This window comes from Rhipicephalus microplus, chromosome 1, assembly GCF_043290135.1.
Source record: "Rhipicephalus microplus isolate Deutch F79 chromosome 1, USDA_Rmic, whole genome shotgun sequence".
Taxonomy (NCBI): Eukaryota; Metazoa; Arthropoda; class Arachnida; order Ixodida; family Ixodidae; genus Rhipicephalus; species Rhipicephalus microplus.
In genome coordinates, this window is record NC_134700.1 from 280,198,416 (window position 1) to 280,218,866 (window position 20,451).

At 46.7% G+C, this 20,451-nt stretch overlaps 1 protein-coding gene across 1 annotated transcript in view; it reads right to left on the reverse strand.

Moving 5' to 3' along the window:
• Window positions 1-19,683, reverse strand: part of LOC119165330 (neurotrimin-like) — a 200,448-nt gene extending 180,765 nt beyond the window's left edge. Inside the window, exon 1 of the mRNA XM_037417513.2 lies at window positions 19,103-19,683. Within this exon, the coding sequence (XP_037273410.2) occupies window positions 19,103-19,244 (142 nt within the window). The 5' untranslated portion in view covers window positions 19,245-19,683. The remainder of the gene's footprint in view (window positions 1-19,102) is intronic.
• Window positions 19,684-20,451: the final 768 nt, after the last annotated feature.

Here is a 20,451-nt window from a genome sequence, read left to right on the forward strand (position 1 = left end):
TTCCACGTAGAATGTTTGGGTTCAATTCCGGTTTCAATCACGATTTTCAATCTTTCCGTCACTTCGATGCTTTATTTATAGATACTGTGATCTGTTCCCAGATCTTAGCAGAATCTTCGCAATTTTCTCCTCCCCGACAACACTGCTGATGCCTGCACTATATTTTCTACGACGCAAGCTCCAAAACGCGATCGCGTAAGAATTGATGAAAATGTATGTATGTATGTATGTATGTATGTATGTATGTATGTATGTATGTATGTATGTATGTATGTATGTATGTATGTATGTATGTATGTATGTATGTATGTATGTATGTATGTATGTATGTATGTATGTATGTATGTATGTATGTATGTATGTATGTATGTATGTATGTATGTATGTATGTATGTATGTATGTATGTATGTCTGTATGTATGTATGTATGTCTGTATGTATGTATGTATGTATGTATGTATGTATGTATGTATGTATGTATGTATGTATGTATGTATGTATGTATGTATGTATGTATGTATGCATGTATGTATGTATGTAATGTTCAAAGTGCGTTTATGTGGCTAAGAAAAACTTCGCATTTGAAAATAGCCGCTCATCAGCGTGTCCAAATTTGTGCCCCGACACGCCGCAACAGGTAAAAAGCTGTTTCGTTTCAAAACAGGTTTTACGTAAGACACGTGAGCATCGCAACCTTGGGCTGTATAAACGAGTATTTTTCTTCTCATTTTGTTCAATATGAAGACGTGAATTGATTACATCACAAAACGTCGAATGCGCCAACCAAACCGTTTCCATGTGCATGCGTCTCGCGTAGCACTGTTCATTTAAATATGAACAGTGAATTCAAACAGCCCATTATCGCGGCACCAGAACCAATCCGTAAAATGGCCGGTAGTTTTGGTTGGTGGAGAAGCATGAAATTTAAACCGACGTTATAATCAAGAGACAGTTTGTTATTTTAAAGAAATCGAAGAACGCTAACCACTTTCAAGGAAGAGATGGGTGCCGACGGATGTAGGCGTAGTCTGCCGTAAAATTCGTATAAATAAGTACAATGTTGTTCATACAGGATGGTCGATGTCTTTGTATGCGGATTCATTTTTGTCAAAAGCGCCCTGTCCATCAAGGTGGACTTGATTCTCGGCTGCTGACCCGAAAGTAACGCGTTCGATCCTTACCGCGTCTTCAACTTTTCAGCGGAGCCTTTACCTTCAGTATGTCACCAACTAGCCCCCACACAAGATTTTCAGCGACTGAACCTTTTAAACTAATACGTGAAAAATCGCAAGGTGTCTTTGACAAAGATGGGACCATATATCGAAACGTATAAGACGAATCATCTTCTTTTTAAAACATCCCCAGCTATCTTCAAGAGACGGTGCAACCTCGCATAGGGAACAGGCAGCGTCGTACGGAAGGCGTCACAGGTGAGTCTTGTACGTACATAAGTAAAGAATGTAAAAGATTTTAAAAAATATGTTTCCTACCAATTGTCCCGTCGTCGTTTTGTAATGCGTCCCACGAGGTGACACACGTGAGCGGAGCGTGGTGGAACGATTTGTCAAGCGCGAATGGCAAGGTCCACAGACATCAGCCGAAGCCAGCCACAGGCTTGCTGTCGACAAGTGCTGTTTCCGGTACCATGCGAACTAACAGGTTTCTTCCTCTTTTGTTTTTGTTTTTCAACCGCGTGGAACGTCGAGCCGCTCCACCCAGTGGTCGTTAAACAAAAAGGGGAGATGCAGCGCAGCGTCGCGGTCCGTTTAACGCGTGAGTGCGGGCGCGATAACGACCTCCGAAAAACGTGAGCGCGGCCGACTTGCTGGCCGGCGTGGTGCCCAGCTGGATACGAGCGCGTCCAGTGTGGCTTGGCTGCCCGCTGCCGGGCCCTCTGCTGGGTCGCGCGAAAATGAGCCGACCCGGTGTTTTCGTGTCACCGCCGTCGCCAGACATGCGCGAGCGCTTGCACGAGACGAGCATATTGTCCGGAGGGTTCTGCATATTTGTTTACGAGATACGACTCGCGGTCTTGCCACAGCTATATCCTTTAGCTCCTACGCGGAGAGTTCTTGTCAGCAGTACCAGAGAAAACTGACAGTGCGATTGTTCGGACACAGCGGGAATGATGAATAAAGTGTGTAATACACTTATTTATTTATTTATTTATTTATTTATTTTTATTTATTATACCTCAAAGACCCCTAAAAAGGGGCATTTTACATGAGGGTGGGCATATCTACAATATCAGTTCTTCTATGCTACGTTTGAACATAGTTGGGTCAGATTGAAGCACTGCTTTTGTGGGAAGGCCATTCCAGTCCCTTGATGCCAAGTTGAAGAAGAAGGATGCATGGGAGGCAGTGTGAGCTTGAGGGGGTATACGGTCTTTTAGTAGTTGGTCCGGCTTGAGTGGCGATGTGCGGGAACAATGACGGTGGCTTGAGGTGATTTGTGAAATAACTTGTGAAAGAGAGAAAGGCGGGTGACTCGACGGTGAGATAGAAGGATGAGATGGTTTGCGTGGGGTTTGAGTTTTGATGAACTAGAGTTATAGGAATTGTCTGCAAAAATGAAACGTACGGCACGGTTTCAATCTGATGGTAATGTGGTTATGTCGGTAAGGGTACCGCAGTACTGTGTAGTTTCCGACGTTCTCCACCGCCTCAGTGCCGTGGACCCTACTGGACTCAGGCCTGCTAAACTCCCTGTCCTTCTTTTTTTCTTATTTATCTTCAACAACGGAGCCGCGCCGTTATATACACAACGTTAAGTGGTGTGACGAACAGAATACGAGGTCTGTGGCACTGAAGAAGACGTCGATAGTTTGCTGAGCCAATGCCCTCGATTTGTCCCACAGATACGAACCATTTTTTACGCGTTGCGGGGATTAGACGATCGGCTGCTCTGATGGATTGATAGAAGGGGTTTAACGTCCAAAAAACCACCATATGATTATGAGAGCCGCCGTAGTGGAAGACTCCGGAAATATCGACCACCTGGGACTCTTTAACGTGCACCCAAATCAAAGCACACGGGCTTACAGCCTTTTCGCCTCCATTAAAAATGCTGCCGCCACAGCCGGAGTTCGATCCCGCAACCTAAGGGTCAGCAGCCGAGTACCTTAGCCACTACATCACCGCGGCGGGGCGATCGGCAGCTCTCCGCGCAGGTGTTTACGGAGCACCATCCCCATCGCTCGTAGGCTCACAAAGCACTTGAATCGCTGTTTTTTGAGGTTTACCGCGGGGCTATCTGAATGCCTTTGACTATTCTACAGTGATAATACTGACAAGTGGGCCAGTTGGTACTGATTCGCGACTTTTCGCGCAACACACACGCGAACACGAACACACGCCCATAGTGTCTACTTCTTTGTAGCTCGTGTGTGTGTTGCCCAAAACAAAAAGTCTTGTCTATTGTATAGTGGTGGTGGTGGTGGTAGTGGTTAGAAGAGGTAGAAGGCGCCTAATTTCTGCAGCCCGGTAGGAAGCATGGCACAGCACGTACACTATTGTATAGTGCCACAGCAACGTGCGCGTCGGCGCACCTACTGATGGTTATATATATATATATATATATATATATATATATATATATATATATATATATATATATATATATATATATAATGTGCGTGTGTGTGTGTATACACTTAGTTGATACGCTCGTAGCGCGTTTATCGAGTTACCCCCTATCCGTTTTCGCGGAACAAGAGCGGACAACTGTGACTCTGAATTGTGCGTAGAAAACAAAAAAGAAACGGAGTGGATGGATGCGACAAACAAAGTGGTTCCTCCTCAAGTTAATTTTGCGAAAACGAAAGCTGTCCTCGCCTTTCCCCGCGCGAGCGTCAATTGCGGGTCGCGATTTACCGTACACGTGTCTGGCGCAGTGAAGACCCTCTTGTTTCGTTCGCTTAATAACTCGCTCAAAGGAAGGGAGTGGGGGCACGCATAGCCGCTGGCATGTTTTATAAGACGTGGCACGTGTTTGTTTTTCACGGGACGACGACGAAGAGAGCGGGGCGTCAATGCGGCTTGTTTTTCCCGCTTAATTATACAACGCCTCTCGCGGGCAACCTTTTCAAAGTCCGTTTAAAGACAAAAAAAGATCGTTTCTTTCTTGCAACCGGAGGAAATTAACAATCATTTTCCGCCTCCGGCGCTCCCGTAACCCTCCGACCTCTCTATCCCTCCCTTTCCCCCATGCCCTTTTTCACTGCCTCAAAAAGGCTATATCGGCTTTCTTCGCTCCTGTCACTACGCATATGTGGATGTGTTCCGTCTTATTGTCGCGCTATTTTCTTTATTGATTTTAAGAGAATGTTGTTTAGGTACAGGGGAGAAAAAAATGCAATCATCAGATAAACAATTACCCCGTTACTTTATTCTGGGCTGGCAATAAGAGCGGTAAAGAGCTCCGTGGGTCACTGAGGAAAAGGGGAGAGATTATTCTTATACAGCGAAAAAAAATAAGGGAAGGTGGGAAGGAGGCAGGTGGACGCGGGAGAGGCATCCACGCTTCAGCTTGTCCCGAAAACGCCCCCGGCACATAATTAGGAGAACAACAGAACCCGGGGTTCTCCGGAACCATGACCCTCTCCACCTCCCGTTTCTCTGCTTGTCATTCGCTCCCTCTTTTAGTATTGTGAAGAAGAGAAAAATAAAGACATCATGAGCACTCCCTCGCTTTCGCAGCATCTCTGTAGTATGCTATGCCCAAGCGAATTAAAGGGTACAACTGAAAACATTCAGCCCATTTTAGAAGCTGATTAGTCGTGTTTTAGTTTGCCTTTTCTGTCTTTTACTATCATTGTCAATTTACTATCTCTTTCATCAGTTTTATGCACGTCCAATGAATTCATGTTTCTTTTTTCTATTTTTTAGCATTTTACCTTTGTTTATTTATCAAGTTCAGGCGGCATGGTTGGCGACGTTGTTCTGACTTCTGTTACATTACGCGTACACAAGCTGCACGTTTCCAGTCAGTCAAGAACTTTATTTAAGCCACTTGGGTGTCCACGAGAGACATTCCAGCAGCCGCTACTGTAGGCGACGATAGTTATAGCGCGAGAACAAAATGACGACACAGAGACAAGAAGGACACGAAGGACACGAGCGTGTCCTTCGTGTCCTTCGTGCCCTTCTTGTCTCTGTGTCGTCGTTTTGTTCTCACTCTATAACTATCGTCATGCCATACTAATTAGCCCAAGCTGCCACACTTCTATGTAGGCGACGCCCGAGCTGGGGTGGGAAGGTGGTGGCGTTCTTGGTCCTTCTGGACTGCCCTTTGTTGGTTTCGGAGATAGGAGCTCCTGAGTGCCTCCTCCCAGTCGGACTCACTGCAGTGAGAGGTGCTCCAGGTAACGCGGGACATCGCCAGAGCATGCGTTTGAGTTAACAGTACACTTCTGAGCGGTCTGGGCATTGTGAATTTAAGTCCGAGTTGCAACGGCTCAGTCAGCCCCGTGATGGGTACATTCTAGTTTGTAGCATTCGAGCTTTGCTTGCGGTAAAGGGTATCGGCTTCTGTCATTGCGGTAGTAGGAGGTAATTTAGTGCCTGAAACTTTTTTCTTATAATGAAGTAAAAAAACAAGCACGTTCCTTCTCGGCGCAGTGGTACAACCGACGTTCTTACTATAGAACTGTTGAGTGTGTCCGCCACGGTAGTATACATTAAGTATAGTTGTGGCTCTCGGCTGCTGGCCCCAATTCCGAGGTTTTGACTCCACCCATGCCGATCGCAATTTGACAGATGCTGATTGGTCTGTGTACTCTATGCAATCTCAGTGCACATTAAAGAACACCAGGCTGACGAAGTTTCCGGAGACTTCCACAGCACAGTGCCTTAAAATAATACTTTCAGTGGAGCGAGAGAGGGGGTTGCTTAGGGCACCATAACATAACATTATTAAGATTTGCTTTCACTGCGGAGCAGTATTTAGAGGAAGGGACCGGGTTGAAAGAGAGGTAGACGAAGCGAGCGAGGTGAGCGGTGGGAAAGGCGCGAGTCTGCAGCTGTCACCGCAGTACCACACAGACATTTCAAGTGCATGCAGTTGCCCCGCCGCGGTGGTCTAATGGCTAAGGTAGTCGGCTGCTGACCCGCAGGTCGCAGGATCGAATCCCGGAGGCGGCGGCTGCATTTCTGATGGAGGAGGAAATGTAGTAGACCCGTGTTCTCTGATTTGGGTGCACGTTAAACAACCCCAGGTGGTCTAAATCTTCTTAGCCCTCCACTACGGCGTCTCTAATAATAATTTCGGGATGTTAAACCCAACAAATCAATCAATCAATCAAGTGCAGCCCACCGTGGTGGTGCTGCGGTACAGCGATTACGGTCCTTAACTGCTGAGCCGGAGAACGCGGATTCAATATCAGTAGCAACGAGGCCACAAAAAACTTTACATACAATGCTCAAGGACCGTGCGCGTGCCGCACGTTTACCGTGCAGTGCCCGTTAAAACACTCCAGGTGGTCGAAATTATCTAGAGCCCTCTCTTATATCGTATATACGGCGTCTCTAAATATGAGTCGCCTGACCAAACCATTTCAACTGCTTGTCGCCGCGCCAATCTTCTAAAAGGACAAAGAATTGCGAGATGCCCAAGCTGCATTAACGTCTGAAAGAGAGAAAATTTATTGCGGAAAGGCAGGGAGGTTAACCAGAAAACATATCCGGTTTGCTACCCTGCACTGGGGAAAGGGTAAGGGGAAAGGGAGGAAGAGAAGCACAAACACACATACACACACTCGCACACAGTAGTGTCACAATCGTTCAACGAGGCGGGTCGCTCGCAGAAACTTCATCAGCGCCTTCGTTGCTTTCTGGCGTGAAGCTCGATCTTTCCGACATTCCAAGATTGACTGCTCAGAAAATGGCTGGTCGTCGAGGCGAGCAAACACTGCTGAGAGGGACTGTCGCTGAGAGCTGTACTGGGGGCACTGACATAAAATATGTTCAATTGTTTCGTCATTGTCGCAATGGTCGCATGTAGCGCTGTCTCTCATTCCGATGCGGCAGGCAAAAGCGTTCGTGAAAGACACCCCAAGCCACATACGGCAGAGAAGGGTCGTCTCGGATCGGGGTAGGCCAGATGGAATAGTAAGTCGTAGGCATGGGTCCAGGCGGTGAAGACGGGTGTGGAGAAAACCGGGCGTATTCCGCATAGACCTTGCGACATCCTGCGCAAGCGTATTAATCTTTGCTGCTGCGTCGCTTCTTGATAGTGGAATAGGTTCCATCACTCCATTTTCGTGAGCATTCTTAGCTGCATTGTCGGCATGCTCGTTACCGATGAGGCCGCAATGGCCTGGTAACCACTGAAAAGATATGTCATGTCCTTCGTCTATTAGGTGATGGTACAGTTGTCGTATTTCGAGCGCCAATTGATCTTGAGGTCCACGACGTAGAGTATTGTGTAGACATTGGAGAGCTGGTTTCGAATCAGTAAAAATGCTCCATTTTTGTGGTGTCTCTTGGTCAATCCTGCGGAGTGCGCTGCGGAGTGCCGCGAGCTCCACGGCTGTCGATGTCGTCTTGTGTGACGTTCTGAACTGGATGGTTTCGGCTCTTGCTGGGAAGATCACAGCTCCTGCAGATCCTCCAACAGTTGTCGAGCCATCCGTGTAAAGTTTGACATGATCTTTGTATTCTTCGTGTAGCATGAGTAGAATCATCTGCTTTAAAGCTGGCGCCGAGAGCTCCGCCTTCTTGCGAATCCCCGGCACTGTCAAGCGCAGTTTTGGTCGGTCCAAGCACCAAGGAGGTGTTAGTATCCGTTCCGGAGGTGTGTAGACTGTTGGAAGGCACTCACGGAAAGTCAATACTCTCTTACAGAAGGAGGCACTCGGTCGATCTTCTGGAAGCGAAGCTAGGTGGTGGGCAGGGGCGCGAGCAAGGTGTCTAATATGAGCTCTAAGCACCTCCAAAGTAATGTGCACAGTGGCCGGATGATCTTTGGCGATTGCGATGGTTTCCGCTGTTGATGTACAGCGTGGTAATCCAAGACAAACTCTGAGTGCCTGGCCCTGGGCGTTTTCTATTGTGCGTATACTGCTTTTGCAAGCGTTCGTCAGAACCGGCAAGCTATACCGCAGGTACCCCAGAAACAGCGTTTTGTACAAATGCAACATCGCGTGCACTGATGTGCCCCACGTTTTGCCTCCGAGGAACTTGAAAAGTTGTGCGATGGCCGTTAGGCGCTTCTTTAGAGTGGCCACATGGGGACTCCAGCAGAGATTTCGATCGATCGTGACCCCCAAAAACCTGTGGGTCCTGGCGTAGCAGACACTGTGTCCATTGATGGCGATGGGATATGACGTCATTGCCTTCCGCGTGAACGCGACCAGCGCCGATTTCTCAGGAGAAATCTCGAGGCCTTGTTCTCTAAGGTACGCCGATATTGAATTCGCTGCTTTCTGGAGTCTCGCACGTACCTGAGGACGTGTTACACCTGATGTCCAGGCACAAATATCATCTGCATAGAGAGATATCTGCACGGAATCTGGTATGCGTTCAACGAGACCGATCAGAACCAGGTTGAACAGTGTGGGGCTCAATACTCCACCTTGAGGAACACCACGGTGTGTATAATGTTCAGAAGTCGGCCCATCATCAGTTTGCATAAACAATGATCTCATATGTAGGTAGCATTGGATCCAGCGGTACACTCGCCCACCCAAACCAACTGACTCGAGGGCGTCAAGTATGGCTTCGTGAGAAACATTGTCATATGCTCCTTTGACATCTAAAAATAGTGCGACAGATAACCGTCTGCTCATTTTCTGGTGTTGTACGTAGGTCACCAGGTCAATGACATTGTCAATGGAGCTCCGAAGACGACGAAAACCGGCCATGGCGTCTGGATATATTCTATGGCGTTCTAGGAACCACTCGAGTCTGGCAAGGATCATTCGCTCCATCAGCTTCCCTACGCAACTAGCCAGCGCTATTGGGCGGTATGATGTCAGCTCTAGAGGCGATTTTCCAGGTTTGAGAAGTTCAACCAACCGGCTTGTTTTCCACTCTCTGGGGACCGTTCCATCTCTCCAAGACTCATTGAATACTTCCAGCAAAGCACTTCGTGCTCGATCACCGAGATTGCATAATAGGCGGTATGATATGCCATCCGGCCCAGGCGATGACGATCGATTGCATGAAGCAAGAGCCACATTCAGTTCTTCCATTGAAAAAGGCAGGTCCAGGTGCGGGTCAAGTGAATGTGGCGTGTAATCAGCAGTAAGGGCTTCTGTGCAATTTGGTGGGCCCACAATCTTCCTACAAAAATCTTCCGCTACCTCGATATCCCTTCTATTTTGGAAAAGGGCCAAGGCTTTAAACGGAAAACGTTGTTGGGGAAATGTGCGTAGGCCTCGCACGGTTCGCCATATTTGAGAAAGCGGTTTGCGAGGGTCTAGACTCGCGCAAAATTTCGCCCACCGTTGAAACTCCAGTTTGTCTATACGACGCTGGATCTTCTTTTGCATGCGCCTGGCCATTCGTAGATCTTGAATGGATTTTGTGCGTCGATATCTACGCTCCGCACGCCGACGAGTCGCACGGAGTCGCTCTAACTCCATGTCCGTTTCTGAGGGCCTTGAAGAATATGCCAGCGTGCGCATCGCACTCTGCGCTGCTTGTTTGATCGCTTGCTCAATGCCAGAGGTTAAGCCTTTTTCACAAGCGTGTTCAATGTTGGTTGTGAATGCTGAAAGATCGATCCTCCGTACGGTTTTCGGCGGGTGGTCGCTAGCAAAGCCTTCGATGGTGAGATAACTGGGGATGTGATCGCTACCATGTGTCTCGATGTCTAAAAACCACTTAACGCTTGTGGCGAAGCGACGTGACACGAACGTCAAGTCCAAACAGCTGCTGTACGTTGATCCTCGCAGAAATGTAGGGCTCCCATCATTAAGTAGAGACAGTTCATGAGTCGATACAAATGAAGCCAGCCTCCGGCCCGTGGTATTGACTTTTGAACTTCCCCAGATTGGGTGGTGGGCGTGGTCACATCAAGAGTGTATGTACAAACACCACAGTATGCCCCCGATGCGCTGAGCCGCACACTGCAGACGCATGTCGGGCAACAAGTCTGAAGTGCAGAAACTGTGATGGTCCGCATGATGCTGCATCCAAGGAATGCCCTCGGATTAAGAAGGAAATCGCCATTATCAAACAAATGGTTAGGGACAATTCAACCCACAGAGAGGCTGCTGAAAGGGTACGGCGGCGACGTAGTCGCCGACGGAGGCGTGTAGGACAGAGTGTTGCGCATAACCCATTTCCTCCGAGCACGAGTGAAGTAGTAAGCACGAAGCGAAAAGAAGTGGAGAAGCTCACAGCTGCGGATGAGTGGCCTACGCTTCCGCGTACACAGCCTGCAAAGGAGCCTCCTGCGAGGCCTCGCCGCCCTACACCTTCCACCGAGTCTACTTCCGTTGAGGATGTGTCAAGGATCGATCGACAGATCATCCCGATGTTACGATCCCTCGTCGCTGTCATGGCAGACATACTAAGAAGCCTGGGAACTCCAACCGCTCGAAGCGGGTTACAGGTGTTGGACGCGCTGAGCCCAGTCCTCGCCTCCCTCGCGTAGAGTCATGGCAGGAGATCAACAATCGTTCCGCAAAGACGTCAGAGAAGCATCAGTCATCCAGTGGAACGCAAGAGGACTTAGATCACGGATTTCCGATTTTCGTCAGTACGTGTCTTCTAACCTTTTCCCAATCATCGTAATATGTGAACCGAAATTATCAAACCCGATCAGGCTATCTGGCTACGAATCAATCCCGTCCAAAACCCGAAACGAAAGCAGCAAGGTCATTGTGTATATTCGTCGGGAGCTTACCTACATCATTCAACCTGTGTCGCCTCATGATGAGAACCAATATGTTTGCCTGACTGTGAAGCAGAAAACCCTCACCTTCACATTATTAGGTGTCTACTTATCTCCCTCAGCCCGTTTTGATTGCCAAAGACTGGATGACATTCTTTCGAGCGTCCCGGATCCGTGGATAATTATAGGGGACTTCAACGAATTTAACGTCTGAAAATACCGTTCTTTCTTCCCGTTTCCTGAAACGGCAGCACCCCACGATCCTCCTTCCCAACCTTCGCCTACGCCCTCTTTCACAAGCCGACACGGGACGCCATTTTGTATCATTATTCGTCTCTCGCTGTGCAACTGTGCCGCCGGTGTCTGTCTGCCTACTCCTGTTCGTTCACACCTGTTTTCGAAACAAGGGAAAGGTGTGCTCGGCGCAGGACAAATCCGGTGGAAGAAATATAGCAGCTGCAAGCAAGGTGGCCCATTCCTGCTTGAGGAATCAAGACACTGGTAAGGCAAGGCCAAGGATTAAAGAGAAGAATAAGGCCCGAAAAAAGCGTATTTGGGAGGGAAAAAAAGGGTGTACGCGGTCGTGAAATTGAATTAGCAAACTAAGTTTTTTTTTCGTATTTTTTTTTTGCGGCGTGCCGTCAAGGAAATAGAATCAGCGCCCCCTGTAGGAGAAGGTCCAGTCATTTGTCAGGCGCTGTAGGCTGCCTATACGCTTCTCTTCCACCCGTTTACCTTCTTCTTCGTTTTTCTTCTTTTTTTTTTCTTAGAGGTACACCTTTCTTTCCCGCCCAGCCGTCTGGGCCCTGCAAATTAGCGCGAGATCTGCTCTCTCGGGTGAACGCTGCGTACGAAACAGGGACAGAAAAGACAATTGAAACACAACGGGTAAAACTAAATAATTAGCTTTCATCTCGTGCACGGGGTGTGGCGATACTCGCGCACGCGCACTGACTTTACCTTGTGGAGGAGGGGGTGTCTTACTTAGGTGTTAACGTAGAAGATATCCTTTCTCAACTTCGCCAATATCTTGATAACGCTCCTGACAATTAAGACCTTATCTTCAACGTTCGCAGTTAACAATTAGAAAAAATGGCAGCATATCCACGGAGTGAAGGATGGAGAGTGGGACGAAGCGTTCGTCCGTCCATTCTTTCTTGCTTCCGTCCGTCCATGCGTCCGTCAGTGTGACCGTCCTTGCGTCTGTTCGTGCGTCCGTCCCGGCGTTCGTCCATGCATTCGCCCATGCGTCCGTTCATGCGTTCATCCATGCATTTGTCTGTGTGGTGTCCGTTCGTCCATCTATTCAACACTCCAAGTACCATCACCTCGCATCTTTTCATGATGTGTTCCCCATATAGAAGCACCGCCATCCAGCGGACATTCCAAGGAATAAACGAGAGGTGGCACACGCACACTTTCTTATGGCTTGCGCTTCGGGTCTACTTCCCACCTTTAACCACCTCGTGTTCATGGTATATACTAGTTCACTGTATTCATGGCACTGCGGCCCAACGCTCGCTAAACTTTTCTAAAACCAAGGAGGTTACGCCCAGCGAGTATAACGTAGCAACCTTTTCCCATCAGATAATGCTCAATGTACATGCCATTGGCTGCTAATGGGAAATGAGAGGCAGGAGACTTCGGCTTTTACTTGCTTACGGCTTGCGCTTCGTATCTACTTCCCACCTTTAACCACCTCGAGTTCATTCATCGTATATACTAGTTCATTGTATTCATGGCACTGCAGCTCAACGGTCGCTAAACCTTTCTAAAACTGAAGAGATTACACCAAGCGAGTATAACGTAGCAACCCTTTCTTGTCAGATAGTACTCAATGTACATTCCAATGGCTTCTAATGGAGATCGCAGCGTGCACGTTAACTAAAAGACGAATGCTCCTGTTTTTCATTCCCCCTTAGCAGCCATTGACATGTACATCGAGCACCATCTTTTATTGTTCAACAACGCACAGAAGAAATGTCTCACCGGCACCACCTTGGAGGTCAAAATGTTATACTCGTTACACACTACTACAACGGCTACGAGGGACAAACAGGTGCCACTATAAAGAGCTTCGCCCCAAATACGGGTCGAGATATCTCTAATAACACTGAACGTTCCTTTTATTAAAGCTTACAAGTAATTTCTTTTTCTTATTAATAGTTAACTGAGACACCAACTGAAAGCTATGGGACGCGTTTCGTGCACTGTTGGTCGGCAGTTTTCGTCATCTTTTTTACCAACAATGTTTCCCCCGCTACAAATCTACTATTGCGCCCTAACAGACCACGATCATCGGGGCGTTTACGAAGCAAGCACTCCAAAGCCGCTGGCAGCATCTTAAACAACTCTTTCTTCTTTCTCATCACGTCTCTTCTTCTCAAGCCTTTCCACGAAACAGTCTGCGAGAGACGAGTAAACGTTAAAGTTAAAAAGAAAGATATATCGTGAGCTGCAACGATATCCGGGTCAAATTAACCAAAAAGGGTTTCGCGCAATACAGGACAAACAAGAAAAATGGCCGTACACGTACGGCGAGAATAAGGACCGCGAGACGAAATAAGCGAAAGAAAAAGGACATCAACCAACCGCAAAATAAACACGAGATAGACTGAGAGGGGGTGGGGGGTGGAATAAGGACATTGATTGCGAAAATGAAAAGAGGAACAAAAAAAAGTTGGAGAGGAAGTTTGGGAAGGGTGGAGGCGCCTTTAATCACAACCTCTGCGGCTCCACAACTCATTTGCGTTGGGATGGCGATCTCTCTGGGCAAAAAACTGTCTCCTGTAGGTTGAAACAGGGGCGCAAAAGAAAGTTCGCCGAAACCAACACGAGACAAGGGGATGAAAAGGAAATGGAAGCGGATGCTCACGCAAATGAGAGAAGCTGCCTTCTTTATGCTGGGGTGAATGGGGTGTCGACGTCAGGGCGTGGAGAAGAATGGATAGCAATCGCAGCAATAGGAGAGGGGAGGAGAGGAGAAGGAGACCAGCAAAGGGTGCCTCTCGTATAACGGCTGAAAAGTGCTGTGGTGGAGAAGATGCGAAGAAGAAAAAGAGCGAGAGATGAGACCGTAGCGTAGTCAGTTTCATTAAGTGGGTTTGCGTGCTTTTAAGGTTAGAAACGATACGTGTGTGTGTGTGTGTGTGTGTGTGTGTGTGTGTGTGTGTGTGTGTGTGTGTGTGTGTGTGTGTGTGTGTGTGTGTGTGTGTGTGTGTGTGTGTGTGTGTGTTTTCTGTTCCACATTTCTTTCATATACACCGCAGTGCTTTGTTTACTGCCGGTTGCGTCGGGATATTTATTCAAATATATGTCCTCCTGCAATTTACCAAATCATTATTTACCTTTCTTTCTCTTTCTACCTTTTTCCGCACTAAACAGCTCAAAGTTGGTTAGAAGGGTTTGCTGTTGATTTCGTCCTTATAAATCTCCAGACTGGGCTTGTTTTACCCTCCTCGTCATCATCATCACTAAGGCATATGCAATACAGGTCATTGTTTGGTTTATCAGTCCGCCTACTTGTATCCCTTTCTGTAACTGTTCGATATATCTAAATATCCATCTGCTTTCGTAAATCTATCTATCTATCTATCTATCTATCTATCTAAATTATAGTGGCAGGAACTAACAAGCGTGAGCATACTACACGGCACTTTTTCCTTAACTTTCACGAGTGTCGTGCACCTTCGTTTTTTTTTCCCCTTCCTTCAAGCGCCCTGCTGCCCTTCTCGTATCTGTTTACAAGCTCCGTGACATTATCAACTGATTAGTATCTTTTCCCCTGCGCGACTTCTTTCTTTCATTCTCTATCTCTCTTCCGTGTATGTGTTCCATGTTCATGCGAGTTCCGGTTGAGATAAGCTTGACAGGGCCAAGGTTGGGCGTGGCCACGGACACCCACGCACACACACGAACACACAGCGGACGCACAGAGAAGCGCCGAAGGGCTGAGACGGGAATGGCTGTGCCAGCAAACAACGCGTCGCAAACACGCACAATACACTCCCGTTTGATTACTCTCATTTATTCGTCCTCTTCGCGATTCTCGCTTCGTGGGACGCTGTCGTTGTCAAACACTCCGGCAGGTATCTTGTCAGAACGGTCTGCGAGCTGCCTCTTTATTTTCTTTTTTTCACGCGGTGCCTGCCACGGCGCGAGTCAACGCTACAAGATCACCATCATGTTGTCTTTTGTGTTTCTTTTCGCCATTTGTGTTTCTTTTTGTCATTTGTTGACCGTCTTTACGGGAAGTCACGTGAATCGTTCTCTTTAGCGCTAAAAATAACATGAGTACGAAATTCGCTATTTTTTGAGGGCCATCCAGCCACGTATGTATTTTCGATGGGTGCGGTTCTCAGTTTTTACTGTAACACACTGTAACCTACGTTAAGATAAATGCTATGTCACGTACGCTCAAAGACTGCTTCTCACTCATAACCTGAACCCTTGTTTCCCGTCATACACATCTTGTTTATGCGAGTCACAGGCTATACACTGTACCTCAAAATAAAATACGTCGCTTGCGGTAGTACGTGATTGGAATTATGTTTATTGAGTATAACGTGCAATCGTACTCTCGCCTTTTTATTTGGGAGGTATAAACGTGTTAAGATACCTTATTATTACGTATTTGTTGCTTTTACGAATATATTGTCATTGTTTTCGTTAGAATGTATCACTGAGTGCGATTTATTCGATCTTCGTGCTTTCTTGCGAAACCTACGACATCTATACTTCAACTAATTCGCACCTTGCTGTGCTTGTCTAAAACTGGAACAGTGGGACTCTCCAATTCGCACGACCTGTTCTACTAGGAAAGACCTAAAACAGGCTGTAGGTGATTGTTTTCGTCGTGGTGCAGAACGACACGTTCTGAAAGCAGCCCTGCATCTGCAACGTGGCCCCAGCTTGGAACTGTGGCATCTACTTATCCCATGGCAGAGTAGCAGCTGCGCGACGCAATGCAAATGCACTGTTCGTGTCATTGAAGACTACAGACCAAACAGAAACATCATGTGTTACTACTTTGTGTGTGTATGTGCTAGTGTGAGTGTGCCTGTATGCGATCTCTGTGTATTGTTGTCTATATGTGATCATTCTCTACACTATAGCAACCGTTCGAAGTAGCAAAACATGCAATAAAGCAGGCTATCATCCTCCTGTTCAATATGAAAAATTGCTTCAGATATGTGAAGTTGTACAGAGTGAGGTGCGCGTTCGCTAATGCGTTCAACGTTGTACATGCTTGTTTTATGCAAATATTTGCTCACTAGATGCTACTGACAGCTCCTAAAATGATATTAGTGAGCTTTCAGTTAGACTTGTTGTTTAACCTCGAGCGCAGCTATATACATTTTTGTTTTGGTGATAACGCCAGAGATGGTGTACAAAATTGAAAATTTTAAATTCGTAAAATGAGTAAGTATTTACTAAAGAGTGATTATGTAAAAAAATATCATCATGAAGCAATGCTAACTGGAAGTAGTGAATCACACTGTTTTGTCAGTGACAGCTTTGTTTTCCTAAAAGCGTCATCAATATTTGGTAGTGAAAAACGTGCGCTACACATGGCATTAAAACATTTTGTTGTTGTTTTTTTTGTTTTTTTGTTGCCGTCAGGATCCATAATTACAAATTATCACTGAGATTAGATCGTTTATTTTTGTAGTTTCGGGCTTATAGTTAGCGAACAGTCCTGATACTGTGAGCATGACAACGAGACAATCAGCGTTGCGCTTACTGGTCCTAGATAGCACTTTCATAACAAGGGGAAAAAAATCCAGCCTTGGGAAATGTAGTACTGATACGTAAGATGAAATTCGGCAGTGACGAGACAAGTCACTCGTGTTGTTCAGTTTGATTGACTGATATGTAGGGTTTAACGTCCCAAAACGACCATATGATTATGAGAGACGCCGTAGTGGAGGGCTCCGGAAATTTCGACCACCTGGGGTTCTTTAACGCGCACCCAAATCTGAGCACGTGGGCCTAGAACATTTCAGCCTCCATCGGAAATGCAGCCGCCCCAGCCGGTATTCGAATCCGCGTCCTGCGGGTCAGCAGCCGAGTACCTTAGCCACTAGACCACCGCGGCGGGGCGTGTTGTTCGGTCTTCCTTTGTGATTCGTCTCTGTGCTGTTCCAATGTGAATACAAACCAACTAGCCCAGCTTCCCCTTTTGCTGTAAGTAAGATGAGATGTTTGTTAGAAACGAGGAACTCATACAGCGAATATAATTATCGCTTTTCACTGGGTAGTGCTTACCTGAACAAGTACAGTTATCCTGATCACTTTTTCTTTGCAGAAACATATTTAGAAATGACATGCGTTAAAGAGCCACAGGTGGTCAAAATTTCCGGAGCCCTCCACTAGGGTGTCTCTCATAATCATATGGTGGTTTTGGGACGTTAAACGCTACATATCAATCATCAAGGCACGACATGCTTTGATGGAATACATATAATTAGGACCGGCGAAGGCGAACGCGTTTGAAACTGAAGCTCACAATCTACTACTTCATCCATTGTTTCAGAATGCGTTAGATGTAGTACATGCAAGGATTATTTCAAATAGCTGTTGGCAAGACTCTGAATACTAAGGCGTTCTGGGGAGCCTAATTTGTAACTATTATGCATGTTCATATATGTGGCAGTGTATTTTCGAAAACGGGAACAGCGAACGGGTGGAGTAGCGTTGCGTCGTTTCTTTTTTTCTTTTACTCTAAAGATAATAGTATGACAGTCTCGCTGGACTAGTACTATTTTCTGTGATGATAAATCACGTCGACCGAAGCGAGTTAAGGAAGGGCCCATTCATCTTGTTAGAAAGAAACTATTATTAAATTGTTCAGAAACTTTATCAAAGCGTATCACCTTTTCTAGAAGGCAGCAACTGCTGTATCCGAAACAGAACTCTTTTTAAGATAGATTTATTCGCTAATATGGCGGCTTAGTTTCATTTTCAGTTTTTGTCCTAAGGTTATTAAAGCTGATGTACTTGTTTGTTTATTTGCTTGAAATCAGTAGTTTTGGGACAGCAAGTCATGTATATGTGGCTATACTTTCTCACATTTTTTAGGAATAAAAAGAGCGCGAATAATACTCGGACTAAAAATTGTAGTCTAACTGTATTAGGTGCATATACATAGGCTTCCAGATTATTGTGGTACACAGTGACGTGGTTTTCCATCTCCAGGGCGTGGTTCTAAACACAACCGGCAACAGAGGATATGCGAAATTAGCAGAGAGAATTAGAATTTCGTTATGAATTCTTGTCACATTCTTTGTAAACTTCAGCTGAGATTCAGCGTTTATCACGTTCACAACTTTTCTTTGTGTGCTGCGTTTTGTTTTGCACGACGGTTTCACAACAGCGCACCTACTAGTTCAATTGTCAATGCTTCTAACTACCGAGTTTACACAAAATTGCATGTGCGGGTTTCGCCAGGTACGCGCACCAGTCTTATGCATTAAATCTTAACTTAACACTTCCTCTCGGGCTGTAGATTATCCACAGGTCGGCTACCTGTTTAAATAGCGTAATTAGGCTCTTTCTTCCTAGCCTATTTTTTGCCATAGCACTTAGAATACTTGGAAGCAGACGGAACACTCAGCACCACTACACTACCCGAACGCTTCGCGTCTTCAGTTCGGTTCTTCTCAGACACCTGCTGGGCTACTCCAAAAGAAAATGCTTCCCTGCTTTACTGTTTATGGATATAAGTGGCATTCACCAAGTTGTTCTCCTTTGTAACCAAAAGGGCCGAGAACCTTTCTTGCGACAGCTGTGGTAGAGAGGAGACATTGCAGCATACCTTCTGCGACTGTCATCGCAACAGGGCGCAGAGAAAATCACTCGCGGTAAATTTAGCTCGCGCATACCAAACGGGGAGGACGGCAGAAACTTTTTTGAAAGGTTCTGGGATATCATCGTGGGTGAAGGCGATGAAGGCAGTGCTCAAATTTTTGAAAACATTGGACTTGCACGAGTGGTTGTTGACCAGAAACGTTATCCTGACTGTGAGGTGTTTCACATTGTGCGTTTTCTACCCCTATCTTCCTTGTTCTTTAACTCTATCTTTAGAACTTTTCTTTTTAATCAGTCCTTCCAAACGGTTGAAATACCTGCCATTCTTGTATCTCATTTCTTTCGATTGAACCCGATTAAACCAACTTTTTCGTAGCGTTCTCTTGACCCGGGTATGTCTCGTATGGAACTGTTTCCCGTATTTATTCACGCGATAGGAAAGAAGACTTACCGTAGACGAAATTCGAAGCGGCTGCAATCCAGAGTGCGCCGAGAAGCCAATTTTCCCGACGAACGTCGCACCAACCGCGATGGATGGCCGACGCCCCGTGGCATCGCTGGGCCTTCATCGTTCTCCGCGTGCTGTCAGGCATCGCGTTCACTCAGTTTCATCCGTACGCGCTCTGTAGAACTCAACGGACTGTTTCACTTCAAGCAGTTCGTTGCGAGCGAGTTGACATGCGGCTCGGTCACCATCGCGATGCACCAAATTGACCAGGGTCAACGTACTCGATGGTCACACTTGCTACAAGCTTACACGCGTTTCAAAAAACTATGTGGCGTTGCAGTCTTCTTTCTCGATTCAGTGCATGTTTGCGGCCATAGACTACGGCGTCGTTTTGAACGTTTTTCCGGTTTTCGATCGTTGTTGTGCCCTGACGGGGAACGCACAGATACACAAATATCCAGATAGGCCGAGAATTCCTTGTGGGTCAGAATGGACCTTTAGCCATATGCTTTAGCTAAATGTGCGCCTTACAGTCAGTGCAAAGCACAGATGAAGACATAGTCAATGAGCATGTAGAGATTACATATTTTGCTTATTTCGTACAGCGTGCAAGCTTCCCTTTGGTCTCGGAGATATTCAGCTACTTATCCTTGTGTACTTTGCTGTCGCCAGAAGACAGACGCCACACCCTGATAAGGCTTAGATAAATTCCTTCGTTCAAGACGCCTCGCTTTTTCTCAGCTGTAAAGATTGGTCTTCAACAAATGGAGCAGTTTCACGTGTTTGTGAAGTTCCTTCGCAAGCTCTTCGTTCACATGGTTGTTTTATAGAATAGCCTCGGATAGTTCCACTGATACCGCTGTGTAGTTGCTTTTCGTTTCTGCGTCCGAGCGAGTTGTCCGGCTTACCGGGCCAACGAGGTGACCATTCACTGGGTTTCTGTATCTTGCTGTGCCACCTTCAGCGCTTTCAACCGACTTGTTCGTCGCGCGTTGGTCAAACGTCCGTTTCTTCACGAAGAACAAAGCCTCGAGAAGCAGGTCGGGCGCTTCTAAGCGGTGCTAGGCTTACACAACGTGGTACGAAAATTGTCTACGGCAGCAGAGGAAGGTTCGTTTTCATGTTTGCCAACGTTGATAGCCAGCTGTCGCGCAGTTTTGTCCAAGACACTCGCGACAAAACACTGTGAAGGAAGCGGGCGCGAGAAGCTGTGTGAATTTTCTGTCAGGACGACACCAAACGAACCTGCCGCAGGGAACACGTGCTAGGGAAGCCAACAAGTTGTCGTGCCGTCGAATTTCCCGCGGGATGCGTGCCTCTGACACAGCCGTTGCTCAGGTTCGAAGACAGGC